Source organism: Tympanuchus pallidicinctus, unplaced genomic scaffold, assembly GCF_026119805.1.
Source record: "Tympanuchus pallidicinctus isolate F22 unplaced genomic scaffold, pur_lepc_1.0 scaffold7, whole genome shotgun sequence".
Taxonomy (NCBI): domain Eukaryota; kingdom Metazoa; phylum Chordata; class Aves; order Galliformes; family Phasianidae; genus Tympanuchus; species Tympanuchus pallidicinctus.
In genome coordinates this window covers 5,325,806-5,353,704 of record NW_026294791.1, presented here as the reverse complement: position 1 = coordinate 5,353,704, position 27,899 = coordinate 5,325,806, and the positions used below count along the sequence as shown (strand labels likewise).

At 42.2% G+C, this 27,899-nt stretch overlaps 1 protein-coding gene across 3 annotated transcripts; it reads left to right on the top strand.

Moving 5' to 3' along the window:
- The first annotated feature begins 351 nt into the window (after positions 1-351).
- Positions 352-25,886, top strand: PODN (podocan). Of its 3 annotated transcripts, none has more exons than XM_052666353.1 (11): positions 352-638; positions 3,970-4,205; positions 5,716-5,809; positions 7,323-7,387; positions 10,899-11,008; positions 13,240-13,396; positions 15,274-15,389; positions 16,962-17,619; positions 20,321-20,469; positions 22,558-22,758; positions 24,117-25,886. In XM_052666353.1, exons 2-10 carry the CDS (start codon positions 3,975-3,977, stop codon positions 22,718-22,720), a joined length of 1,743 nt encoding a protein of 580 aa, XP_052522313.1. In that variant the 5' UTR covers positions 352-638; positions 3,970-3,974; the 3' UTR covers positions 22,721-22,758; positions 24,117-25,886. The 3 variants fall into 3 exon arrangements, with proteins under 3 accessions (XP_052522313.1, XP_052522312.1, XP_052522314.1); XM_052666352.1 differs by lacking the exon at positions 352-638 and adding an exon at positions 1,192-1,587; XM_052666354.1 differs by lacking the exon at positions 352-638 and adding an exon at positions 1,601-1,679.
- The last annotated feature ends 2,013 nt before the right edge of the window (positions 25,887-27,899 follow it).

The following is a 27,899-nucleotide window of genomic DNA, read 5'->3' as shown; positions in this document are numbered from 1 at the left end:
CTCTCTGTGTCTGTTTCCCCATCTCTAGAGGAGGTGTAAGACACTTCTTTGGTAATGCACAGCAGTACCTCTGGATGCTCTATGATATCTAAGAATTTTACAGCAAAGACATGGAGAAGAATACTCTTCTGGAGGAGGGTGAATCCTGCTCTCTACCTCTCCCTCTTGGGCTGCTCCAGCCTCTGCAGTGAGCTGGGGATCCCTCCTGTTCCTCTTCTCTATCTGAAGACTGGGGTGAGATGGGGGGACACAACACACTTTTGTCTCCTCCCTGAAAACAGAGTGTTAATCTTGTGATATGGTTTCGGGGTGCTATAATAAAGAAAGAGGAGCAAGCAAATCCATTCTGGATCTCAATCAGTAAGACTAAGCAGCCAGCTTTGCTTTGTTTTTGTTTTTGTTTCAGTAAAAACATACTTCCCACAATAACTTCTGCAACTTACACGTGGCACAGAGGGGGATCAGTTCCAGTTGATATGAGCCTGGAAGAAGAGAGGGAGGAAATAACTTAATTGCTTTAGACTTCAGTTCAGCTGGAATCGAGAGGAAAGGATTGGTGTGCCTTTTATTTTTTGTTTGGAATACAACAAGAAGGTCGTGTTCTTGGTGAGGAGAGATCCTCTGCAGATTCTGTGAAGGTACAGTACATTGCAGGGCATTCCCAAAACAGGTGGCTTTGTATTTGAAGAAGTAACTCTGCTGCCGCTGACAAACAGCTGCATTGTTTTCTTGGAAGTATTGGTGCACTTGGAGCATGCTGTCTGCTCCTCTCTTTTTACCAAGGGGGAAGAAATAGGAAATGTGAGATTTTGGGGTTAACCGTGACTGGAGCAAGTTGAGGGGGAGTGCTTTGATGTTTAATGCTACAATATGGGGCTTAGAAAATACAGAAGAGATTGGTAAATAGGTGTTATGTTAAACGTTAGGGCTTTGCTTCTGAGACGTTTGTCACTTCACAACCTTCGTACCCCTGGTCTCTGAAGATCAGCTGATGTGTTTAAAATCAGGGGGAAGCAAAGGGGGGTAAGATGAAATACAGGAAATGCTGTGGATCTGTCTGCTCCTGGCTAATCCGAACCAGGCCCCCAGGGAACGGGAGGACATTCCCACCTGGAATTCAGATTTGGTGTTGAAGGCAGCTAAAATGAAAGATCTAGTAACAGGCAGTGCAGCTGCAATGCAATGCTAAAACACACACCGCCTCTGCTTCTGTCAAATCCAGCGTGCTTTCTTTTGGCATCTCTCACAGATCTCGCAAGCTGCACTGACAGAAAGCAGTGGGAGATCGTTTCTTGCCCAAGTCTTTATATTCAGACTATAGCTGCTTCCTCTTTCCTACTCACATTTTCCCATATGGTGACTTTGGAAAATTCCTCCCTGATTTCGCTGGGAAGTGCAGAAAACTCGTTGGTAGGGGGTTGCCTGTTATTCTCTCTGCTTCTGCTGCTCACATCTGAAACGGATCTGGCTTGGAAAGGGGAGACTTGCTCTGAGCTCAGCGCGTGTAACTGACATGGCATGAGCCGAGGGAGCCTGTGGGAGCACGGGAAATGCTCTTCTCCATTCATCTGATCTCTGACAGCAGAGGTGAGTTTCTCAGCACTTCGTTGCTCTAAAAGCTGGATGGTCAGACCCCATGCAGCAGCCTGCCAGTCAGCAGCTCTGAGGGGACGTTCAGTGTAAGTCAGGTTATTTGCTTAACCTGTTGATATTGAAGGAGAGGATGTTTTCTCAGCTGTGTGCGTGTTGTGTGAGAACGTGTGGGGAGAACCAACAGAAACAGAGGTGAGGTATTTTGAACGTGATTCTGCTGTTTACTGAGGTAATTATAAGCTCTGAGAAACTACAGAACTCCTGATGCTTCAGCTCACTTTTTGAGAGGTTCCTTGTGCAGCTTGCAGCCGCTGGGGCTGTGCAGCAGCAAAGTGCAGAAATCAGCGGTGGTTCTGTCTGGATGCACAAAGATGCAGCCACAGAAAACCCTGAAGTGGCTTTCAGTGAAACTTCAGTCTTTGGGTGGATGAGTCTGACAGCAAGGGAGTCTGACAGCAAGGGAAGAACACTCTTTCCAGTTGGTTTTGAGCTACTCATTGCATAAGGTTTCTTAATAAGGATTTGGATTATGCTCATGGGAATGAATTTAAATGGATCGAGTTTCTTCAGGCTTTCTTTGAACTGAAAGAAAAAGCCATGCCTGGTTTTACTGCCTGCACTCCAGATGCAAGCAGATGCTTATGTATCTGAAGTGTCTCCCGATGGCACCAGGGCAGCATTCCCCTCAAAGGCATCACAGCAGCAGCATGCATATTGAAGGCAGTGGGGTGAGATTGTCTCAGCAACTTTGCTGTACAACTGATGCAGTATTCCATGCTTGTATTTATTATTTTTTTTCCTTAGCTAGTTTTCATGCCAATTGTTTCAGCTATAGATGTGGAAATGTCAGCATGCAGCAAACACAGAGCCTTATACTAACCATGATGTAACTTGGTATGGAAAGTGTTGGCACTGTTACAGCAGGGCTGGGTTTGATCTGTATGCAGCATTTTTGTTTTCCTTTAGTTTTGTTTGTAGACACCTGTAAGAGGAAGTGATATAGGGGGGGAATATTTTGTTGGAGATCTGATATATCATACTTCCTGAGATTATTTTCTGGGGTTATTTTCTCTAAGATTTCTGAAATATTTTCTAAGGCTAGGTCACCAAATACTAAGGATTTTACTAATCCACTGTTGGCATACTCATATGGCCAATTTTGATCTCACTATTAGTATCTAGCTATATTGCCGTTTAAGGAAAACCATCTGATCCCTGGTATGTTTTATAAAGGAGATTAATTTCATTACATGCAGCTTTTACAGATATGGAAGCTGTGGAAAAAAGGAGCAGGGTAAGAGGGATCAAGCAAACAATGTTAAATGCTTAAAATTACCCAGCATGTTTGTAGCAAAGACCAGGACCAAACCGAAACAGCCCGTGTCTCAAGCCAGAGCTCTGTCCTGTAATGTCACCTTCTCCTATTTCCTCAAGTGTAAGTCAATGTTTAAAGACATTAACTTCAGATTTTCACGACTGTGACTCACAGCAGGATTTCCCCAGTGCTTCCCAAGGGCCCAGAGTCTGGGGAATTTCAGCAGGTGCAAGTGACAGACCATGGGGCTGCAAAGGGAGCAGTGCTGGTGCTGCCAGCCCGGCCTGTGGGGTGAATGGAGGACTTATTTCACACTGAGGTCAAGAATCCATTCTGCTTTTTTACCTTAAAAGTTCAGCCTAAACAGGAATTGCTCATCACTCTCAAATAATTTTGCAAAAAAACATGGAAAAAAGCCATGACTCGTTCTGAGTGCAAATCGTTAAGTGTGAAATGTGAGAAGGGCAAGGAATGAGGCAGAGGGCTGGGGCAGGGCCAGCTGGCTGCTGGGCAGATGCTCCGCCGCTGTTTGCAGTATTTTAACCTGCTGCCAGGAAGACGAATGCTGAGCAGCAGCCAGGCTGTGGAGGTTCAGGTGGGCACTGCCAGGCGCAGCAGGAAGCCCGTCGTGGAGCTTGGCGCCGTGAGGCAGCGCCGGCAGGATGAGGCACTGTTGTACCTCAGCAAGACTCGCTTCCCTGTGCATCACTGCGAGGAGCAGTGTGACAGCAGTTACAGAAATAACATTGCATAACCTCCTGTATAAATCTCCAGGATCATCTGGTGTTTCTCAATATGAAAGATGCAATAAACAGTGCGAGTGGTCAGCAGTGGGGTGGGGGTCCCATCTGGGGGCCTGTGGGGAGCTCAGGCCTCAGCAGCTGTGCTGCGGGGCCTCGAAAGCACCCCAGAGCACGCGGGGAGAGCGGGAACACCTCAGGGCACGTGGGGAGAGCAGGAACGTGGTTCCCTCAGCTCGGGGTGGGCGCTGGGCCGAAGGCTGGAGGAGGCCGGGCTGCCGGGCGGCTCCCGCCTCGGGCCGACCCCTCTCTCTGTTCCAGGGGCGATGCCAGCCGGAGGCCGGGAGCTGCTGGTGCTGGGGCTGCTGGCGCTGGGCTGTGCCGCCGCCAACGACTTCCCCGAGGGTGTTGTGGGGCGAAGGCGCCCACCAGGCCCGGCCCACGGCTGCCCCCGCGACTGCGGCTGCACCCAGGAGGGCGTCGTGGACTGCGGTGGCATCGACCTGAAGGAGTTCCCGCTGCTGCTGCCGGAGCTGACCAACCACCTCTCGCTGCAGGTAAGCGCCTGCATCGCCCGCCCTGGCTCTATCCTGCCTCCTTGGTGTGTGCTGGAAGCAGCGGGCCCCAAGCTGGTGCTGCACTCGGTTCCCCTCGCCCACCTGTGGATCTCCCACCATCTCAGGATCTCTTTTCCCCTACCCCACCATTCCTGTCCCAGAGCAGAGGGGAGATTTCACCTTAATTCTCTCCCCACACATCAAGGGAGGAAAGAAAGGTTGGATTTTTTTTTCTCCTTATTCTCTCCCCAGGTCCAAGCGAAGAATTTTTGTCCAAAGTAAGAATTGCTTTTCATGGTGAAGGTCTTTGATTTTGAGTTGTCTATGAAAAGCATGGACTAGACTCCTTTAGTTAATAAGAAACTTTCTGGCAGCCCTACATGGGAGCTCTATGGCCTCCAGTTGCACCAGGCAGGTTCAGGTTGGATATATTGTCCCCGTGGCACTGCGGGATGTGGTCAGCAGGCAGTATTGGCAGTAGGTGGACAGTTGGACCAGATGATCTTACAGGTCTTTTCCAGCCCTCATGATTCCACAGTTCTACATCTTAGTTAAAGTACTGTACGCAGAGTGTGCCCAGGGAGGCGCCTGAAGCTTGGCTGGAGCCACCAGCAGGCCCAGGGACGGTGCCCAGAGGGTGCTGCAGCAGTGGGTGGTGCTGGCTGTGATGTTCAGACAGCTGGTGCTTCACTCACTGTACTTTAGCCCTTAACCTTGTTTATTGCCCCTATTTGCCAAGGCTGGTCAATGGGTAGCATGCAGATTTTGTACAGTGCTTTCCATCCAAGTGCTGTGTAGTTAGAAAAACTGTAATGTCAGCTGGCACCCTCTTCAGCAGATCTGTTCCAGGCATGTGCTAGGCATGGCTCCTGCTCTAATGCCAAAAACAGGAAAGCTACTTTGGAACAGCAGCTGTCACTTTCTGTGTATTAGCTTGGCTTCCAGTACAGCAGGTCTCCTTTTTCAGCCTCCTAGATGCTAAAACACTAAATTCATAAATGGTCTAAATGTTAGTAAACTTGTCAATGAAAATCTGATGGTAGTCACTCCTGGCCAGTGAAAAAAGGAGTGCAGTTTGACTGTCTGCTCATGACAAGTTTGCAGTGGGACAAAAATCCTTCGTGTTAAAAACAACACTCAAATAACAGCAGCAATAAATGTGAAGTTCCACGGTGCCAACCTTGTAGCAAATGTTTTGCTGCGACTTCAAGGCTGTGGCAAATGGATTATAGGTCTTGCCAGGCATGATCGCACTGTGCTACCAGTGCATAAGTTGGATATTTATAGGGATGGACACAGGCTACAGAATTTGTTTCAGGCCTTCAAATGCTGCTGGGTTTTGATGTATTCGTTCTGAGATCCAAACTTGGCTCATTATGGAGAGAAAGCTGTTGACAGTGATTTTACATGGTTGGTTAATTTCCAAATTTTATTGAAGTTCACAGTCTGGGTTTTATTGGGAACTTTCTTGGACCACTTTGCTGATGATTAACACTCTCTGTTTTCTTAGAACAACCAGATAGAAGAAATCTTTCCAGAAGAGCTTGCTCGTCTTCACAGACTGGAAACTCTAAATTTGCAAAACAACAGGCTGACTTCAAAAGGTAAGGTGGAAGAGCTGTGAAGTGCACGGAACAACAGCAGCCCTGTGACAGCTGATAGGGAAAGCTGTAAGACTTCATGGGCCGACTTGACTGTAGTGGTTTTCTGTAAGCATCCCACAGATCGTGAAGGCATTTTATCATCTGAAACATAATTCTCTGTGTATAAAAATGCAGTCATACTGAACCAGTGGAGGAGACCTGGCAGCAGCACTGTGTTCTGTGGTGTGAGAGCTTATCCAGGAAACTCCCTCCAGTCCCTCAGGCACATCAGTGCAGTGCACTTGAGAACCAGAAATGTCTACATGCTGAATGATTTCCTTTTGACTGACCTTGTTTCTTAATCCACTAAACGTTCAGTCACTGCAGTTTAGTCCAGTTTGGTCCTTGCTGAATTAAATATAAAACAAATAATATAGATTACAAATAAGGCAAGTTCTGCCCTTTAAAAATCATTGTGACTTCTGTAGGCAGGTGTTGCTTGCTAAGTCTAGTGTTTATTGGAGGGACCTGACAACTGCCCAGTCAGGAAAGCAGAAGGAGTTGTAGTAAACAGTAAGAGAGCAGGGCACACAGTACAAAAGAGAGGATTGTTTGCTTTCATGTCATCCAGTTGCTCTGAATGCTCCTGCTATCTTTATTGCAAAGATAGGGAACACCTTTGATTGAGAATGCAGACATATCATGGAACCCAAAGCATATCATTCTTGCATGGTACAAAGAAGACTGCTTAATACATTCTGACTTTCATATTATTACCTTTTGGGTGTGCTGTTTCTTTCACAAACCTCAGTGCAACCCTAGGTTTCATGTATGCTTTGATATGGGAAATAGCTTCACCTTTCACTTTTGGTTATCTAAGTGCTAGGTGAAAGTGTCTTTTGTACGCTTGCCATTGTGACTGAAACAGTGCTTGTGGGATCAGCTGGGTGTGGAGCAATTCAGCTGAAAAATAGTAATTATCGGAGCATGATTAGCTTTGAACTGGATTGACTCTAGGCTGGTTACTGCATGGTTATATGGATTGTGGGGAAACAATGAAAGAGTTACAACATGCAGCCACTGATGTTATGATGGCAACATCATAGTCATAGATCATACTGATCTGGTCATTAAACAACCTCAGATTATGTCCCACCAAGAGAAGTTATCTGCAGATTCATCTAGAAAGTGACAAAATAAACTTATCAGATAGCATGGTTGCTGAAGCACTTATAATCAGCTGTACAGCAAGTCTATACCTGCTCTGTACATGAATCCTGCCAGAGGGGTTGGCCACCAGCCCTGCCTGCTTAGTGTTTCTAATGGTCTTACATTGCTCTTAATGCTCTGCTTTGGTTTGGTTTGTTTTTTATAAAAAAAGCAACAATAGGTCTGAAACAGGTTGCTTCAGTGCCAAAGAAGAATATTTAAAATCTTGTTTTAAAATATTCTCTGAAAAATACCCTCTTGTACTTCCAAGCAGGGAGGCAATGGGATGCCAGTGTTTCTGATCAGAATTTTTCTTGTTTTTAAGGGTTGCCAGAGGAAGCATTTGAGCACCTGGAGAACCTGAATTACCTATACTTGGCAAACAATAAGGTAAGAGGCTCAGAAGGCTTTCAGAATTCTTTTCTAATTGGGTTCTGAAAGCTCAACAAGCAAGTCTTCTATTCTTTTTTAAAATGTATATCCCGTGTAAGTAAAATTGTCCTCAAGTGATATTCTAGTGAAGGTTCATTTAAGGTCAAGGCAAGCAGTGAGTATTAAAAAACTTAGGAGGTTCACACAACAGTATATTTTCAAGGCCTACTTTGTGCAGCTAGTGAAAACTTGCCCTTGTGTGTGTAGGCAGGCATGGAGAGCCTCTGCAATTTAAATTGCCACTGTTCTCAGTAGGCTTAGGATCAGCTGCATACACAGTTGGTAGCTGCATGTATGCAAATAGGCTGTGGGGTAATGGTGCAAAGTGTTGCCTGTCTCATCAGATGAGGCTGGGTTGAAAAACCTGTGAACAAACACATCCTCCTACCTGTGTATGTGTGTGCCATCGAGATCAGCAAAATGCCATTTTCCTGGGCCCCCATTCTCACTGGGTTTGCTGTGGGGGGATACCCACACACAGGGAAACTGAGCAGGTCATTAACTTATTGTTTTACCTGCAGTGGTAGGAGCTGGACTTCTTTCAGTGAAGAAGTTCACAACTGGGGGATACAAGTTGGATGTAATGACAGAAAAACACTTCCCTCCCTGCCAAAGGAAATGCCTTCTCATATATGTTTATATCTGGAGGTTCCCATTGTGGCTTTCTTTTTCTCTGGTGATCCCCCACAAATATTTGCTACAGAAGGAACTAGAATACCACAAAAAAATAGTTGAAACATCAGACAGACCTTCTTTTGCCTAATACCCTTCCCTTCCTCTCTCTCTATATGCATTTCTATGCATGTCTGCAGATATATTTTATTATCCTTTTAACATCTGTGACCCTTTGATGTTTCATTTATATACACGTGGCCACACTGAGGTTTCAGCCAGGCCAAGGCATTTCCAGAATCACTCCATGATTTTCTGTATGGAGTTATTGAGAATAGAACCCATTATTTAGTACAGTAACATTGTGTTCTTTTCTCTCTTTCAAGCACCATTTCCATATAACAATCTTGGCAGTTAATAACTCCATAAAAAGGAATAAGCCAGACTGTGACTCATATTCCAGAACTTTGCACTCCAGTTTTCCCTGTGTGACAAAACAAAATGTTTGGGGTTTCTGGCTTTACTGCGGAGAGAAAAGGATCCCAATAGAAAATGCAAACATCAGCGAATGTCAGAACTAGTTATGGTGAGAAGTTGTGGACCCACAAAAATAACACATTTCTTTATAAATCACAAGCCAGGAGAAACCATATTGGCTTCAAACTGCATCACTCTGCCCTGGGAAGTGCTGCAGATCAAGTAACTGTGGTGTCTGGAGGAGAGCAGGGATTTGCTGGTAGTTTGCTCCTTGTTTTATGGGTTATCTGCACTTGTGATCCCATCAGATATTGTTTTTCATTAAACGAGCTTAGTTGGTTGGAGAAATGAAATATCATAATAGACCAAAGTGGCTTTTTAGTAATAATGCTTATTGGATGCAGTAGTTTCCCTCTGAATTTTTCATCACGCTCACAGTGTGTATTAATCACATTGTAGCTGCAGAGAGCCTCGTAACTGAAGGCTCTCCTACCCAACTACAGAGCATGTCCTGAGCTGCCACTGTTATTTACTGTAAGCTGGTGATTTTGGTGGCAGAAGATTTTGCATCTCCAAATATTCCCGTAGTGACAGGAGATTCACTTGGATCCAGTGCTTTTGTTGATACCAAAGCTTATGGTAAGCAAGAAAATTTGTTTCAAACAAGTAATAACTTCTGTATAATCCTTCTAAGCTCATTGCTTTACTATATGTTATTAGTGGAGAAACAGTATTTGCCATATGGAAAGGAAGATTCGACAGTAAAGCTGCAAGAAAATTGCATCTGCAGAAATGCAGATTGCTTCTCGTTAGGCAACATATCAGATGAAGCTACTCAGACACCTTGGTTTTGCTAAGTTACAGCACTCCAGCATTAATCCTTCAAGCAATCAGCCACTGGAGATCCATCAGTCTCATGGCTCAATGCCGAAATGCCAAAGACGAGTCCTGTGCAAGCGAAAACTCTCTTTGAATGAAACTTTTTCCTTTCTTGTGGTTCAGATGTTTCTCATTTCATATATCTGAGCCATTCCTTTTGTTTTGTGTAAGTTATGACCCAATAGACTGGGTTTCAGGAGAAAAGCTTTAATGTGCCACCATATATGAACATGATTAACTCTGTTTCCTGCTTTTTCACCGTTATGTCGTGATAGTGACTTAGTTCTTTCTGAGGCACTGTCAGACCTTCCTAATCAGATACGGGTCCACTTGCACGATATCCTATTTCCCAGGTCAGGAGGTGACAAACTACCAGTAAATTCAAAGGCTTTAGGAAACAAAAAAAGTCAGAATGTCTATAGAAGAGTCCTTCAGAGTGCTTCAGAGCGTACGTAAAGTATTTGATCAGTTGTCTCACTGGTGCTATAGTTGACACATGTAACCATGGTAGCACATGCATACTGCAGTTCAGTAGTCTGCTTATGCAGAAGGCATAAGCATACAAGAAGGCATATGAGACTGAAGGCTCGTATCCAGCACAGCATTGTGCTGAGAATTTCTTTCCCGGGGCTTAATCTTCTGGGTTCATGCTTTCCACAGAATTGCCCTCCAGCCCATAAAAATGCAACCTGTAATCTTGGTGTCTAGATGAATAATTACTACTAGCAGCCACACAGCAAAGCTTGCTGTTGTATTACCCAAATCTTCTGTAAAACTAAGGTTTTTAATCATTAGTTCTCACTCCACTGAGTTTTACTCAAATACAGTGTTCTGAGCATTTCTTTTTATATCACCAATGGAAATAGCAATAGACCAAAAGCAAACAGGACCTCTCCTACCTCTCTTCAACTGAGAAGTTTTGCAGAGACAAGAACTTTTCATATTTTGTTTCTGATACCTCACTTGTTTAGTGAGCAAGGTATCATTGTACAGCTTTGAGATTCCATTTGACATTTCATCATTTGACTCAAAAGCATCTCTGCACTTTGGGAACCTGCATCCTTTGTTGAAGAGCTAGTTTTAAATGGATGCAATACTGGTAGACATGTGAAATGACATTCCCAGCCTCTGAACCAACAGACTTCCTTATGGGAGTAAATAGTAGGCCAGTATGAGGTGGGTTGGATTTTTTGGCTCACCAGACCGAGGATTATGAACAATAATAAGCATGGCATTTACTCTTAGGATAACAATTTCTTGACTTCTTCCACCAAGAGACAGGATGCTTCCAAGCAAAACAAACGTTCACATATCTTGGAGCAAAAATCTGTCTCCTTCCTGGAGAGATTAGCAAGTGAGGACAATTTATTTTTTAAATTATTTTTCATGCAATATGCGTTCTGTTTCAGAGAAAAAAAATTTGCAAGTGTTTTGTGTACGGTCTAATGCTTGCTTAAAATGTTGCATTTAATTGAAATTCGCATCTGTATTTCTCTTTCAGCTAACAGTGGCTCCAAAATTCCTACCAAATACTTTGATCAGTGCAGATTTTGCAGCCAATTATCTCACTAAGATATATGGGCTCACATTTGGACAGAAACCAAACTTGAGGTAAGGGATTGGGAAGTGAAATAAGACTGGAGTTCTGACACTGCTCGGAGGCTCTTGATAAGTTTAAGAAATTTTCTGGCTAAGCCATTTTATTGCCTACTGATATTTTTTGGAAGGAAGCTGACTACTTGTTAATCTCAGCATGAAGGATCCGACAAACACATTCCAAGGGCTTCTAGTAGCTGCCAACTTTTGCATAGATAAAAATTAAATTATTTCCATTTTGTTTGTGCTTCAGGAACAGCTTTAGTTTCCCAGAATGTGGATTAATAGTTAGAAATCCTCATTTTTTAATAATCCATTCATTAAAAAATTAGAATCATGTTGGGAATGCAATACTCAACGCAGTTGAGTATAACTCAACTGTATTAAACCTAAGCATAGTAACCTTCCTTCACAAGTGGTTCATACCCTCTGGTCTGGTTTCAAAGGCCCCTCTGCTAGTTTCAGGTTTTGATTTTGTCAGCTGAAGCCACTGTAATGCTTTAGTCCATCTCAAATTCAGCTGCACGTAGACAGACCTCCTGTGAGATACAGTCTTTCCCAAAGGCATTTTGAGTAATCTATCTATAGGGACAGTACAGCATCTAAATCCTGCAGAGATGTCTCAAACTCTGTTGATAGCAATTTATGCATCCAAATTCAGAACTACTTAAAAATGGCTAACCCAGTTGAGCTCCTAGAGCCCAATCTTATGATGAACTGAAGAGCTTTCAGTCCCCTCTGGTTTCACTGAGAACAGAAGCTACTCAGTACTTACTAGACCTCTAGTCTTGTAAGCTTTTGGTAGATGAAAAGACTGAATTGGGCATTGGTTTCAGGCAATATCTCATCACGAAAAAGCTACATTAATACACGTTCTTCCTTCATCTGAGTTACATAAGTTACTATGTTCCAATCTTGTATTAAAATTCTTGCACTCTTCAGAAGTGATTTTCACATACTTTCCCACAACAGAACATTTTAATCTTCTGAGAATTGATTCATCCATTTCCGAGTTTCTGTCCCCAGCAGAGTTAATGATCTTAGGCTCATTATTTGGAAATAACATTTTCAGAAAGGCAAATATTTATGAGTTAGAAGCACAGCTGACCATGAAAGGTGAATTGTATTTTCATGTGGTCACACTATTGTGTTTCCATACTAAGCCTTTCCTTCCTTTCCAGAAAGATGCCAAGTTCTCTGCCACCAGTAGAGAGTCGAAGAATAAGCTGTCAAAGAAAACTTTTACACTGTACTCTTTTGCAATTTTAACCTGTGTCCATGACTTTAACTGCTGCTGCATCTTGGGTGCACACAGGAAATGAAGGGATAATGGAAGCATGTAAAATCTCATAATTTCTTCTGTTAAAAAGAAGTCAAATTAATTTGTGTAGGAGTTAAACCAATGAAAGCAGCAATTACTTTACAGAAGCCAGTTGCTTTATACAGAATTAAATCCTGTGTAAGGAAGATAAAATCATTTTTAAAACTGATTGGAGAAACTCTTTGGTGAATATTAAAGGTTAAAAGTAAGAAGGGAAAGCTAGAAACTATCTTTCTCTAGATCCCAAAAGGTCGTTAAAAAACGAAACTCTTACAGATTTGTTCTTTCTGACATTATTGTTTGCCCTTTTGAATTCTAGAAGTAGAAGGCAAACTGTTTCCTGAGGTATTTTGAGCCTTCATGGGAGCAGAAAGAATGGAGGGGTGTGAAACAGCCTTTCCTCAAGAGATCTGCAGGTTGATTTTGCAAGTTGAAGAAGCCCAGATTTGACTCCAAATAGAGGTTAAGATTGGAGTTAAGGAGATATCTTAAGAAGTTAAGATACCTATTAATCCGATAGGATTTCTGACCCTTTCGAGTGAGGCCACCACACTGACGTGTTTCATTTCTCTTAACCGAAAGCAAAGCCAAGTCCAAATGGCAAAACTGAAATGTAGACTTAAAAGGAATGCAGTCCCAGATTTACATTCATTTTCTTGTTAAGATGATGAGGCTATTTGTGAAATTCATATTCACATCCAGGATGGAATTTAAATAGACCTAAATTTCAAAGAATATTCAGACCAATCATTTGGTTGTGCTTGTATGTATATGCCTTGCCAAATTAAAGGCCATGTTTTGATAACAAATCTAATTAAGGGAAGAAGAATAGGCTGAAATAAGTTTTTAAACAGCTTTCTTTTGGTAAAATGAACAAACAGATCTAAATATCTGTTTGACTTTATCTTTTTTCTTCTTCTGACAGGTCTGTTTACCTTCATAACAACAAACTTTCAGATGCTGGCTTACCTGATAATATGTTCAATGGCTCTAACAATGTGGAGATACTCATCATGTCCAGCAATTTCCTGAAATATGTTCCGAAGAATCTCCCTCCAGCATTATACAAATTACATTTAAAGGTAATGACACCAGGGTTTTGTATTCCTTTAGGACTGTGACGAAAGTACTGTGTTGTGTGAGATTCAAACTACACAACCAAGTAATGTAATTTCACTTGAAAACATTCCCAGGCCCTCTGTAAGTCTCATCTGCTATGCTCTCCACAGTAGCTATTTCCCAAGTCATTACTATCTTGTTCATAAGGAATAGAGTGTTTTTGCAAAATATCACAATGCTCACAGGGGAAAAAAATCACTTTTCAGTGTTTTCAGGGGAATGAAAAGCATGTGCGTGTGATGGTACTGTTGATCTCTTTCTTGGCAATAATCATATGAATGCATATTAGTACAAGAAGCTAGGTCATCATGGCCATCCACTAATTGGACTGCTGGTCAAGGTTGCCACTGATGATGGTGTTTTTTCTGACAGCTGCTTACCCATTAGATATTGCCTGTGCTCACTAATTGCCATCCTGGAGACTGCTGTTCCCTAGCACCAGTGATATTTTGTTTGCTACTGAACTGGCAATTCAGTCCAACACAGAGAAAGTTTGGATCAGTGAATCTTCACTGCTACAGCTTCTCCAGCAGTCGTGTAATGCAGAAGTTGTGGTATTATCTAGTCTTCAGCATTTTTAATTCTGTCATCTGATTTTGATGAAAAATACTTCATAATTGTCTGTTCTTAACTTTGTTAACAATGGGAGAGCTGCAGTGGTGGGGAATCCTGGTTCCGTTTGTTCCCAGTGTTGACAGTTCCTTGGACGCCTGTAGTCTGCAGTCTGTTTATAGAATCATAGAAGAGTTTAGGTTGGAAGGAACCTTAAAGATCATCTAGTTCCAACCCCCTGCTGTAGGCAGGGACACTGCCCACTAGACCACGTCGTTCACAGCCTTGAATGCTTCCAGAGAGGGGGCATCTGCAACCTCACTGAGCAACCTGTTCCAGTGTCTCACCACTCTCAAGGTAAAGGATTTCTTCCTAACAGAATCACAGAATCACAGAATCACAGAATCACCCGGGTTGGAAGGGACCTCAAGGATCATGTAGTTCCAACCCCTCTGCCTAGCAGGGCCACCAAACATCCACATTCAGATCAGGTTGCCCAGGACCCCGTCCAACCTGGCCTTGAACACGTCCAAGGACGGGGCATCCACAACCTCCCTGGGCAGCCCGTTCCAGGGCCTAACCACTCTCCTTGTGAAGAATTTCCCCCTAACATCCAACCTAAATCTTTCCTCCTTCAACTTTGATCCATTTCCCCTAGTCCTGCTGTTGTCAGCCCTTCTGAAGAGTTTACTCCCCTCCTGGGTGTAGGTTCCCTTCAGGTATTGATAGGCTGCAATGAGGTCACCCCGCAGCCTTCTCTTCTCCAGGCTGAACAAGCCCAACTCCCTCAGCCTGTCCTCATAGGGGAGGTGCTCCAGCCCCCTGATCATCTTAGTCGCCCTCCTCTGGACCCTTTCCTTGCCTGAGCCTTTTCAAATGTCAAACACTGGAAGGATGGCTGGTTCCCAGCTTCCAAAGTGATTCTTCTTTATGGTAAAATCTGTCTTAGAAAATTCAGAAATTCTGAGCAAACTACAGGGCCACTTACTTGGATTACACTGTAGATGTGTACATAGGTGCAAGGGCTGTATGAATACAAAATGAAACCCTCCTGGAGTGCCAGACTGTAACTTCTTAGCCTAAAAATTCAACTGGAAATCAATTATTGTGCTTAGTTGTAATACTTTTTATCTAGTATTGGTATTTATTTCTTAGGTGGAATTAAAACTTCCAGTGAAACACCTGAATTCTAGCTCTTTTGAAATTTAATTGCCTGGTAATAGCTGAGCCTGTGTGTCCTATGTTGTTTCATGCTAAATAACGTGCAATGTGCTTCTGATGACTCTAGAACAACAAGCTAGAGAAGATTCCCAAAGGAGCCTTCAGTGAACTTACAGGCCTGCGGGAGCTGTACTTACAGAATAACTACCTGACTAATGAAGGAATGGACAACGAAACTTTCTGGTGAGATTCAGGCCTGTAGTTTGCACCTGTGTCTGTCTGCTCCCTCTGGTACAGTAGTACATCTACAAAAAAAAAGCACAAGTACTTAAAATACACTTAGTAAAAGCTGTGCTGTTATGCATTCCTCTGGTAGGTGGAGATGAAAAGACATAGACTCAGATACTGTCATTGAAAAGCACAGGTCTTGGTGAGTGCTTTGAATTCACACACCAGAGTTCCATTATACAGAAGACAGAACACTGAACATCAGACCACATCACTGCTTGATTGCTGCAGACCCAATCACAGGAGGAGCTAATTGCCCTCTGAGAAAAGGCAATCTAGAACGATGGTGCAGGCTGCTCTCCATTTTTCCAAACAAGACAGAAGTGAGGCTACTTGAGATGTCTCAGTTTCCAGGGCAGTTCACTAGGAGTTAAGGCCAGACCTTTACCTTTGCTATGTCACTTGTGTTTTGTTCTGTTTTAGTGACTTGCAAGCAGCCACAGATGCACAGTTGTGAATTAATAGCTGTACCCCAGAGCGCAGGGATTGCTGGAGTTACAGGGGATGTAATGGTGCTGCTCAATGGCCAGATGACTGCAAAAGCTTTTCTACAAACTGATACAACTGGAATAGCCTTTGCTGTCCTATTTACCCTTTCTTTCTGCTTGCACTGAGTTCTGCCCTAGTTCTACCTGAAAATCCAGACCACATAATCTGTCATGCCTATAACTTGCCATGAATCCTTTTCTGGTCTGGTAAACTTCTCTGGTCTCTAAAAATGGGAAGCTCTTTTCCATGAACCACTCCCAGAAACCTCCCAGAGTAATTTACCTTAGTTCTGCTGTGTCACCCTACAGGTAATGTTGTACATAACATTTCTGTTAAGATTCTGGTGAACACGGTGCAGTGGCTGTAGCTCAGGCAGCAATCACAGTCAGCAGATGGGGGTGGATGTTACTCTTTGCTGTACAATACCCAGGCTAAGGAAGCTGTACAGACTGCAGTAATGTACTTTTTTACCCAGAAAGTGTGTTTGTTCATTCAGACTGTACTTGGAGGGCTCTGAACAACAGTGTAGTAAACAGTAAGAACTGTCTGTAATGTATTAATTCTTGTATTTCCTGAGAGCTTTCTAGTCATCTGCAGTGAGCTATGTAGTGCCATACAGATTACAGTCTCCTCACAGAAGCGCCTCAGTCTTGGCATGTAACATCACTGATCCACATCCAGTTGGTGTAAGTGGCTGGTCTGAGGATTTATTTTAGCTTCAACTGAGTCTATGGAATCCAGATTCAGTAGCTTACACAAAGCAGATCTACCCCTGACTCACTTCCATAATACTGGAGGGTCAGGAGAAGTTCACTATCTTAGTCTAGGACACTGAATTAGCATTTCTAATTTTCATTACAGTAACATTTCATCGTCTCAAAAGCAGGCCTATTTTTCAGTTTAAATATGCAATTTCAGAGAGACAAAAATGATTCAGGCTGTTTCTGTGAAATGGACTGTAAAATCCTAGGGAAGGCTGAATATTGTTTCACCTTGCAGAATCTAAATGGAGAGTGTTTTCTTTCCTGCTTTCCCAAGGAAACTCTCTAGTCTTGAATATCTGGATTTGTCCAGCAATAACCTCTCACAAATCCCAAGCGGTTTGCCTCGAAACATCGTCCTCCTTCACCTGGAGAAGAATGCAATTAAGGTGATTGGTAGAGATGTCCTGACCCAAATTAAGAACCTTGAGTACCTCCTGCTCCATAATAACAAATTAAAAGCCCGAGGTATTCACCCGTCAGCCTTCCAGGGCTTGAAGAAACTGCACACTGTCCATCTGTACAACAACCTCCTGGAAAGGATTCCCAGTGGGCTGCCTCGACGAGTGAAAACACTCATGATCCTGCATAACCAGATTTCTGAGATTAACAGGAATGACTTTGCTACCACTTACTTCCTTGAAGAGCTGAACCTGAGCTACAATAAGCTCAAAAGTCCCCAGATCCATCGGGAGGCCTTCCGTAAACTGAGGCAACTGAAGTCCTTGGATCTTTCTGGAAACAACCTCAACACGGTGCCCTATGGCTTTCCAAAGAACTTGCAGGTTCTGAAGCTGAAGGAAAATGAGATAAGTGACATCCCCAAAGGGACTCTGTCTGGGATGACAAAACTGCGGGAATTATATTTGAGCAACAATAAACTGAAAGTAAACTCCATTTATTCAAGAGCGTGGAGGGAGCTCAGCAGTCTCCAGGTAGAAACATCACCTCTTATTGTGGTCATATTGCTAATGTCCTCCTCTGTCTGCCTAAGCCAGTTTATGTGGCACCAATACTAGCTTTGCTTGGAATGCATGTATTGGGCTTGCATTTTAAGTGCCATGTGCTCTGTTTCTAGCAACTGAAAGGTTGTGCTGTGGTGCCAGAGGTGAGTACCTCCCACTGCTGACTGGAGCGGTGGTCCACCGTGTACTGCTAATTCTGGGAAATGTTAAAACATTTTTGTTTCTCAATCCTAATGCTGTCCTTTATTTTCAGCTAAATATTAATGAATGTTGTCATTAAAACTGAAACTCTGTGTTTCAAATAGCTTATCTTCCAATAGATCTGAAATCAGCTCTGAAGAGAGACGGCAGGAAGAAGGAATGCATAAACAAAACCACTTTTAATTCTCAAAGCCCCCCACATCAGCTTATAGTCAGACAGGCCAAGCTACAGGATTTAGCAGCTCAGCTGGCTAAGGCACCTGGATAGCACTTAGGAGGTCTGGATTCAATCAGCAGTCTCGTCATTTGCTTAATTGTTCGAGAAAGTTAAACACAAACCATAAGGCAGTCAGGAACAATCTTGTTTCTGCTGTGCAAAATGACCTTTCAGATTTGTTACACTGGCTGAAGGATTTGTCTGCATTTCCTTTTAGGTAACAGCCTGTTTCCTGCAGTAAAAGGCATTACCTATGCCATCTGGTGACCATCTATGATGCCTACTGTTAGGTCACTGTACAAGCAAAATTTATACTTCTGAAAGCAGATAAGGGATAGAAGATGTGGAGTGTATGTTTTACTGGCCCCCAGTGTGTTTTCAGATAATGTAAACATTTATCTGTGTTAATATTTTCTTGGAATAAATAAGAGCTTATTTTTCAGTTAATGTAAACCAGCAGTGCAATAATAGCATCTGTAGCACTGTTGCTTTGCATCAGCTGTAGATTTGGTTGATGATTCCAGTGATATATCTTGCATTTGTTTGGTGCGTCAGTGACGTGTGTGCAAATATGTCAGAGAGAGAATGTAGTTGGGAAGGAAGATGCTGATAAGAATTATAATAATAATAATAATTAATACTGGCACCATTTACCTGCAGTAGCTTAATGAAATGCAACCATTGTCACCTGTCTTTTTTTTTTTTTCCCTCTACACAAAAATAGGTCATGAGATCTATTGCCAGTTTTAGTACTGGTTGGAATTAAAAAATTACAAGCTTGCCTTCTTGAAAGGCCTGATTCACTGCAGTTTCACCTCACTTTTATGCTGCTGTCGCTCTTTTGTAGTTGGTGTCAAGCCAGAGTAATGCACTGCTGAATCAAACTCTGGCCCTTCAGCTGCACCTTTTCCACAGCAAACCCCACTCATATTAAGCAGGACTCATATTAAGTATATTAATATTAATATAATATTAACTCACATTAAGATAATAGCATGTATGCAAGATTCTGTTAAACTGACAGTCTTTTTTTTGGTGTTGTGATTTCTTGAGCAGCCTTACTACCTGTTAAGTATTTCCATGATAGTATGTATTAATCTTTTTTCACCATGAAGGGCTTAACTCTGCAATAGGTTAATGAGTTGGTGCACTGGAGATTTGACAAATAACAATCAGGTCTAAGATCCTGATTGTGCAAGTACTTAGCATGCAGTCCTGTCCACACTGTTACCATGGAAATCACTGAAGACTGCTTGCAATTGCAAAGCTAGGCATTTGCATAATTGTTTGCCAGACTGGGATTATGTTGAGGAGAACAATGAAATCATGACAATCGTCTGTAGAACTGTAGCTGAATAATGTGACTAGCATGTCAGCTTGGGAAGTGCTACATATAGCATACAACACTTGTTTTAATCAATTTTTATGCTGAAAACTTTTATAAGGAAGTGTCATGACCTGTAGTCCTGATGTTTTCATATGTTGCTCTGTGTGTTTGTATGTGTGATTGTATCTAACATAACCACAGCTAGTGAAGCATTTGCAGTAGCAGCTTCCAAGGACTTCCCAACATATCTGAAACCCAGTCTGCCTGTAAACCACTGTAAGTAGTCCTGGGCTAAAGCCTGAGGACAGAGATAAAGAAGTGTTGGGACTGCTTAAGAAAACAGCATACATGGCATGTCCTGTGAAATCGTGATGTTAAATGGTAGCACTCAAGAAAAAAACAGAAATTGCAGCAGAAAGCAGAATTGCAGCAGACACCTTTTCCTTGATGCGAGTTACACGAACTCAGTTTATGTTACAGTAAACATGGCTTCAGTTTTCCACTATGAACTCAAACAGAACCTTTCTGCATGGATGACACCCTACAGTTGCCATTCTGCACACAGTGTTCTTTTCCTGACCTCACCAGAAGGGAAAGGTGTAGTGAGCAGACTCACTAAAGCAACATCTGAAAAATAAAGCTTGTTTCCAGATGATTTGCAAACAAAAATCCTGGATAGAGCTTTACATTAACATCACACTTCTGTACTGTTATCATCCTAATTTTTTATAAGTGTGTTATACACATATGAATGTTTGTATATTTACATGTATATATATATGTAAAAACAGTGGATAACATGTAGAAGGAGAGGTGTATGTACACAGCCAGCTTTTGAAAGCTCATTTATTGTTAAACTTCTGTTTTTGGAGTGTTGCTGATATTCACATTTGATTATTTATTTAACCCCTTGTTGTCTCTTACAGTCACTAGACATGGCTGGCAACCAGCTGACTTCGATCCCCTCAGGCCTGCCAGAATCTCTAGAGTATCTGTATCTTCAGAACAACAAGATCACAGTTGTTTCAGAGGATGTTTTTGAGTCCACACCCAAACTAAAGGGAATTTACCTCAGGTGAGTTCAGGTTTCCACTTCAACACACAAGATTTTTCTTTTTTATTCACTTTATTGTTGCTTACTTTCTAGAAATTATTTAAAATTTTAACTTTCTAAATAAGCATCTTTGTTTTATAGAAATTCAATGAAGCTATGCTCATCTGCTGAGGAAAGACATGGATACATAAAACGTGCTCTTCAGAGATTTTCCTTTCTGTCTTTATGAGAATGGATTAGGCATGTTAGAAATTCTGGGAAGTCAATGTTTAACACTATCTCATATTCCAGTATTCAGACTAAATACAGCTCAGTTGTAAGACTACAGCTCTGCCTCTGTCTGCTGCTCCTGGCTTTTCATAGTGTACAAAAACCTCCTGTCATGAGCCTTGCATGACTGATCTTGACGTGGTGTGCTTTTCTGCAATAGTTTTGTCAGAAACAGATGTCAATGCTGTCAGCTATCACAAATGTGACAATTGCAACTAAATTTAGAAAGATTTCCTGGGTTTTTTCCTATTCTGTCAACTGGATGAGAACCTGGTTTATTAAACCTAATATTTTACAAGTGGCAGATGCCAAACTTGTTTCACACCAAATGTAAACTCACAATAAAGTAACTTTAAGCAGAGTTACTGAGGACTTAAGCACAAGAAGGGAAGCCAGGATCTGGCCAAATAATATATTCAATTTTAATCAAACAGAACATTAATGAAAATAGTACTAAGAAGTAACTTATGAAAGCCTATGGAATATGTGATTAAGCTGATCCTGTGGTTGTGTTCAAAAAGCCTGGAATGCCCTTCAGCACAAGACTAAATATGGCCTTGTTTTGTCTGTATGCAGCAGCACTGTTCTGTAGTTTGGAATCGTACCTTTTTAGATGAAAGGTCCCATACCAAGCAAATAAAATTAAAAAGTCTGGTGTAAATTAGAGCAGTCTGTCTGTTCAGCTGCTCATATTTATGAGATTTTTGTGAATGCCTGGATGCAAACCAAAAACCACATTCCACATTCTATATTTCTATATAAAGAGAAAAAAAAAATAAAAAATTGCAGATCTGTTTTTTGCTAACATGGTTAGGAGGCAACTCCACCCAAGTTAAACTGTATTTCCTAATGGGAGGCTATTAATCCCTTTAATAGTGCGAAACAATGACATACGTCTGGAATATTAGACAAAATACAATTTGAAGCATGTTCAAAAGAATGAAGCAGGAAATGTGAGGGGTGCTGAAACTTTACATTTGCTTATTTACATTTTTGGAAAACAATGTAACAGATGAAAAGTTTCTGCATATGTTTCTAAGGAGATTCTTTGCACCAGCATTGCATGTATTGCGGGTGAAGAATTCAGCTGTCAAGGGATGGCATGGAATCTCACGGAAAAGCAAGTTGCACTTTGAAATGTGGGCTATGAGGCAGATAGATTCTGCCTGGGAAGGAGAAAGCAGTATGCCAAGAGAAAGAATCTGGGGGGGAGGAATTCCAATACTATGATTTTTTTCCTTGCAGAATACAGTTAAAGAGGTGGTCATATGGGCTGGGGCAGAAATCTTCTGAGAGCTTGAGTAGTGAACTAGAAATCAGTGTGAGATGCTTAATGTTTCCTATTATTTTCCTGCAAGGTCCTTTGCAATGATACATAGCACCATCAGAAAACTTTGTTCAGTCACTGTGTTTGCCTGCTTCATAACCTCTACCTACTTTCCTTCTCTTTTTCTCTCCAGAAAAGTCAGTACTCTGCAGCTCAGTGTGTCTGGAGGAAAAAGTAATGATGGAGCTGGAAGGGGGAACATTGGTTTTGAGCTTTGGGTTTTAGTGTCAGCCAGGACCTTTGCACACTGTTGGGACCCTTGAAAGATAATTATCTTCACATATTCATCATTCCACAGTTCCACACTGTTCAGTTCTACACATGAAGAATTCAATGCCAGCGTTTTAGCAGCTCTGCTTTCTTTACAAAGGCTTTCATTTCGAAGTGCTGTTGTGTGCCACTGTAAAATTAGAGTAACTGCTGAATGATTTCCTCCTAGTTTCCTCTCATTTCTCTCTTGGATATGGGAACGGGCTTATTTTAACAGGAGGGTCTTTTTTGTTTGCTTAAAGGTTTAATAAGATTGCAGTTGGAGCACTGAAGGTAAATATCTTCCAAAGTCTACAGCACTTACAAGTACTGGATATTGAAGGGAACCTTGAATTCAGCAACACTTCAAAGAACAAGGATGACTCAGAAGAGGAATTAGAAGATGAGGAAGATGAGGAAAACTGAGATAAAATGTGAACTCACCCGGGCATGCCATGTGGAAGGTAACAGCTGATGTTTAGTTAAATCACGGACTCAGTTCTCAGACTTGTGTAAATAACTCCAATTTACAAGTATGATTGAAACTTAACAGGAGGTGTCTGAGCCGTAGGTTCAACAACTTTCACCCCAGTATGACCAGGAATTGCAGAATACAAAAAGGCAGAAAATACGTTAATTTTAAAATGAAACAATCAGTAAATGTCTTTATTTTATTGGAGGCAGTGGACTCCTCATGGTGACTCCTGCTTATAACCACAAAGATACAGTAGATAAAGATTGTGGATCTTATTTACCAGCTCTGTTTTTTTTCTCCTTTTTTTTATTTTTATTTTTTAATAAAGGTATTTCATGATATTATTAAGTAGCTAGTTTAAAAGGAAAATAAAGAACAAACTGCAGAGTTCAATGATGCAGAAGACTATGTGAGCTGAAAGTGGATTAAAAAAATAAGACAAATTAAAGGAGGATAGGCCCATCAGTGTCTGTTAAACACCATGCTAAGAAGCAACATCTATTTTAGACAATCCTTAAATCACTGACCACTGGAGTGTGTAGGAAGATAGTTCTATACTTGGAATATTTCTTATGGAAAGAATATCCACTTCAGGTCACTTTGGGAGACAGTACGCACAGCTGAGTTGATGCCTGGTTCAGGATAGCCATGCTTAAGTTCTTAAAACAGCCTACAATTTGCTACTGGTAAGTCTTGGCAAGTGTACATCGATCACTTCACTCAGACTTATTGAAAAGCCTCTGGGTGGTTACAAATTGTTTGCTGTTGACTTTAATTCCAGACTGGTAATCCTGAATTTAAGATGTCAGTATTCCATAACCAATCTGGCCAGCCACTCTTGTTTTCAAAGGCAAAAGAAACAACGAGGATAAATTGGTATTTGAAGAGTATGTATTTTTCCATAAGAAAAGACATCTCTTAAGCTTTTCATACTTAAAAGAGATGATGAGGTTCAAGATACTACCGTTTACTGCTGAGGATTTAAGCTCCAAGACTTTGAAATGGAAATAAATGTTTAGCTTAGTCCCAGATCAGTATTTTGTCATGGAGTGTGACACAAGGAATTGCTAGAAATAGTGCTAATTCACCGAAAAAATGATGAGGATTGGAAAGGACAAAAGCTACTCAGAAAGTCGAACAGTAGACCTCTGGGCTAGGCTGTGTCAAACCTTTGTGAGAAAAAGAAAAAAAGAAATGTAATCCAATATAATCATTAGAATATATGCAGCTTTATCAGCACATCTGTGGTTTGGAGCATGCGCAACTTTTCAGCAGATACTAAATTTAGCCTGTTATGAATTCTGTATTCTGTTATGTAACTGATTTTGTTTTTCTCTTGTTTTGCAGCAAAGCATATGGAAAATTACATATATTTCTATGTGTATATATCTATATAGATATATATAGAACACTTAGCAGAATGTGCAATGAATTATACAGAAACTGTCATGGCACTGGGCCAGGCTTATGGAAGACAGTGTGTTGCAGTGCCTTATTCAGGGAGAGACCCTGAATGCCTTTCCAAAGCTTCCAAATCATCTTATACAAGACCCAGGATCATAAGGGATTGCTTTGGAACTCACAAAAGCTGGCTTTTGTTCCTTGTTTCTCTTCCTTCACTGTTTCCATCTGTAATAACAATATGGAACTATTTTGAACACATGCCTTCAAATGCTGTTTTTGTCACTGCATTTTAAGTGAACTATGTATTATGCTTCTTTTCTTTTCTTGCACTCCAAAGAAGCTGTTGTTGATCAGACGAGATGGATATTTGCAGTAGTTTCATGTGTGGAGCAGTATATGAAGCATTTGAGTCATCAAGCAGCAGCAATAAGTCTGGATTAAACTGTTCATCTGCTAGAACAATGTGTATATTTGGATGAGAAAAAAAAAAATAAGGCTGGATCCCATAATATTTTATCTCTACTGCCACTGCCTGCAGTATATGCCTTTTCAGAAAGTTTTTAAGATACAACAACTGGTCTTATGAATATATATAAAAAACCTATGCCTACTTTCCAAAGGTTTGGTATAGTTTGTGTGTTGCTGTTGTTTGACCGTGTGGCAGTGGTGTGAATGTCTCGGAGGATACACCCAGAAGACTGAATATCAGTATGCAGCGTGATATATGCAGTAGAGTTTTTTACATATTTTATATCAGAAGTGAGACTAATGAAGCAAAAGAGATAAGTGAACAGAAACTGTGAAGTGTCAACAGAAATTTCTTTGTTTATTTCAAGTCTCGTGACGGTACTTGTTCTCATAATCTCTTAATTTAAAACCTCACTGTTGAGTCATTTTCAGGTCCTGTCCAAATTATGGAAAATAAAGAAACCAAGGAGAAGAAGATTTACAGAGGTACTAGGATAGCAGGGTTCCTATTTGTTTATAATAGCCTTCATCTGAGGTGGCTAATATGTTTGAGGAAATGCTCTTTTCTTTTGAGGATTTCTGGTTGAACACATGTTGTTTTGCATGCTGTATTCCAGGATTTACTTGGAAACAGTTGGCCTGCTTTTTAACCAGCTGTTTTTTCTGATGGAGAAGGCTTAATTCCACACTCTCCCTTTGGGGTAGCACATGACAGTAATTTCAAGCTGATATTTTCTTAGACATTTATGATGGTTGTAGATCACAGAAGGAAAGATTAATTATTGAAACAAACAAACAAACAAACAAACAAATGTCCCATAACTTGGCCCTGAACAATTGCAAACAAAAAAACCCAACAAACCAGACAAACACATTTTTTAATATCATCCACACAGATGAGAAATAGAATAGCATTCTGACTTTTGGGATAGATTTCTATGTGAAATATTTACAGAATGTAGTTCAAATCAGTGAGTAATTGCTAGTGGCAAACCCCAGTGGCAAGTTTTGCTAGTCTTTGGTGAAATAGATCTATTTATTATACTCCTGAATAAGCTGACAGTTTGCACAATTATACAGTTTGATGTAGAAGTGTTTGATTATTTTTAAACTTCGATGCCTTGCTCTGTGATTCTGTGAGAATCTGCATATGGAATCTGTCCTTTGAATGGGACAATTTTTCCCAGCAACAACAAGAAAAACAACCCACTGCTCCTCAGCACGTTAAAAGCCAAACCAAGCTCATAGTTTGTTTAGTTCCTTTAAAGGGATAAAAGGCCCTGAGAGATTATAAGGAAAAGTCATGTCCACAAGACTTAGCACGCACGTTTTTCTCGGCTATGGATGGTAACTCTGTTCCCGAGTTCCAACCCAAACCTTTGGTGGAACAAGACCCACATACAAAATCTTACTTTTTTATGGCCTTCAACTGAAAATGGGGAGAGCTGGGAAGCTGACTTCTCTTTAGGCCAAAAAGTTGGGGCAAAAAGAGACAACATAACCATGTGACATTCTTCCTGTGAGATGCTCAGATTTGAGAAAGAGAAGAACAGCAAGTTTTTAATGCTGACATAGATGTTCTGGATAGTGAAATGCTGAAGTCTGAAACATTCAGTTGGCAGCTTTAATCCTAAGTGTGCATTTGGCTGTGCTCGGTATTCATGTGTGGTCTGTATGTAAACTGAGATCTGGGTTTATTTGCTATGTTTCTTTTAAGACCATGTTTCCTCATTACAGAGGGTATTGCAGAAAATGGCATTTTTCTGAGACTGGATACAGTTTTACCCAGCAGCAAGACTGCAAATGCAGCACATAAGCTTTAAAGAACTGAGTAGACGCCAAAAATAGCCTGTGTGTAACAAGCTTTTCCTTCAGATGGTGGGCACATAGCCCAGCTGTGCTTACAGTGTGGATGGGGCCCTTTGCAGCCGTTCTCCCGTCTGTCTGTGTTCAGCTCCTGGCCCCATGGCCGTGCCGTCCAAAGGAGGGCCCCAGCACCTGCTCCCACATCCGCACCCCTCTCTTTAGCACATTCCCCTCTGGCTAATCCTGGGGGCTCGTTTCTGTGGATTTCCTTGGAAAAAAAGGCCAAGGATAGAAGGATAGGTAATCTCCAGCGATTTTGTCTCCCTCCAAGAGGGGTTGTGGCCATTTGTCTTTTTTGGGTGCCAGGCTGGCACTGGGGATCCATGGCTCCATCCGTGGGAGCCCATTTCCCTCCACTCCCCGTGTTCAGAGAAGTGAAGGGATCTCCCTGCCCCAGGCGGGCAGAAAGGCCTCACAGAGGAGTGCCGCCATCCCGCGTGCTGTGAGGAGCAGAGGGCAGCCCAGCAGCGCTCTGTGGGGAGGGCGGTGGTGCCTGCTGAGTCCTTCCAGCCAAGATGGCGCCCAGCGAGGCCCAGTGTGAGGGACAGCAGGACCTGCAGGTGACCGGCCATCCCCAGCACCGTGCAGGCAGGAGAGGTGAGTTGTGGTGGGTCAGGATGGGAGTGGGGGGGCCCTAGGGAGCCACCAGCACCCAGCTCTGTGCTGTGACAGCACTGCTGCAGGGCTGCTTCCCCCAGCAGTCACCATCCACCCTCTGTGCAGCCCCCTCCCTGTCAGCCTGCTACGATCGGTTGATGTTCTGTGGAAAACATAAGTTGCTTTGGGGACTTGGAGGTTGTTCTTCTTAGCTCCCTCCCACAAATATCACTGCAGTGTCCATTAAGAGGGCAGTTGGGGAAGGATCCTCCAACCCCTGCAGGTGCTGAGGGGTTGGGCTGGCAGCCCGGCCCTTGAGGCGCCTCTGTTGCAACCCCCCACTGTTCATTTGCTTTGCAGGAAAGGAACTTCTGAAAAGAACTAGGATCCAGAGTAGTAGAACTTACGTATGGTCAGGAGTGAGGCTATGGATATGCATTAACAAAGTAGGTGAGGTTAGGAAGTGTCTTCCTTAGGACCCAATTGCCTTTTTCCTGCTCCTTGCTGGTCCATGCAGAGGGGAAAGCAGGAGCACACCACTGCCTTTCCTCTGCTTCTCAGCTCCTCCTTTGTGCCAGCATAGCAGCTGAACTGCCTTGAATTTCTGGTGCTTTGCCAGCAGTTATCCTTGGCTGCACCGGCTGAGCAGCCATGGAAGGATCTAGGCTGAAGTTGTGCTTCACTGTAGCAACTTCTTAGGTTGGCCCTACTGTATTTCTTTCAGGGCAGCAGAAGGAAATATTACCGGTAGCTGATCGAACTGCCTTCACGCTCCTTTGCTTCCTATGTCAGTCT

Coding starts and splice junctions, on each gene's coding strand:
- PODN (XM_052666352.1), top strand. CDS start 1,551: ATGCTCTTCTCCATTCATCTGATCTCTGACAGCAGAG. Junction 11,009..13,239: donor GGACAGAAACCAAACTTGAG/GTAAGGGATTGG, acceptor TTCTTCTGACAG/GTCTGTTTACCTTCATAACA. Junction 20,470..22,557: donor CTAAAGGGAATTTACCTCAG/GTGAGTTCAGGT, acceptor GTTTGCTTAAAG/GTTTAATAAGATTGCAGTTG.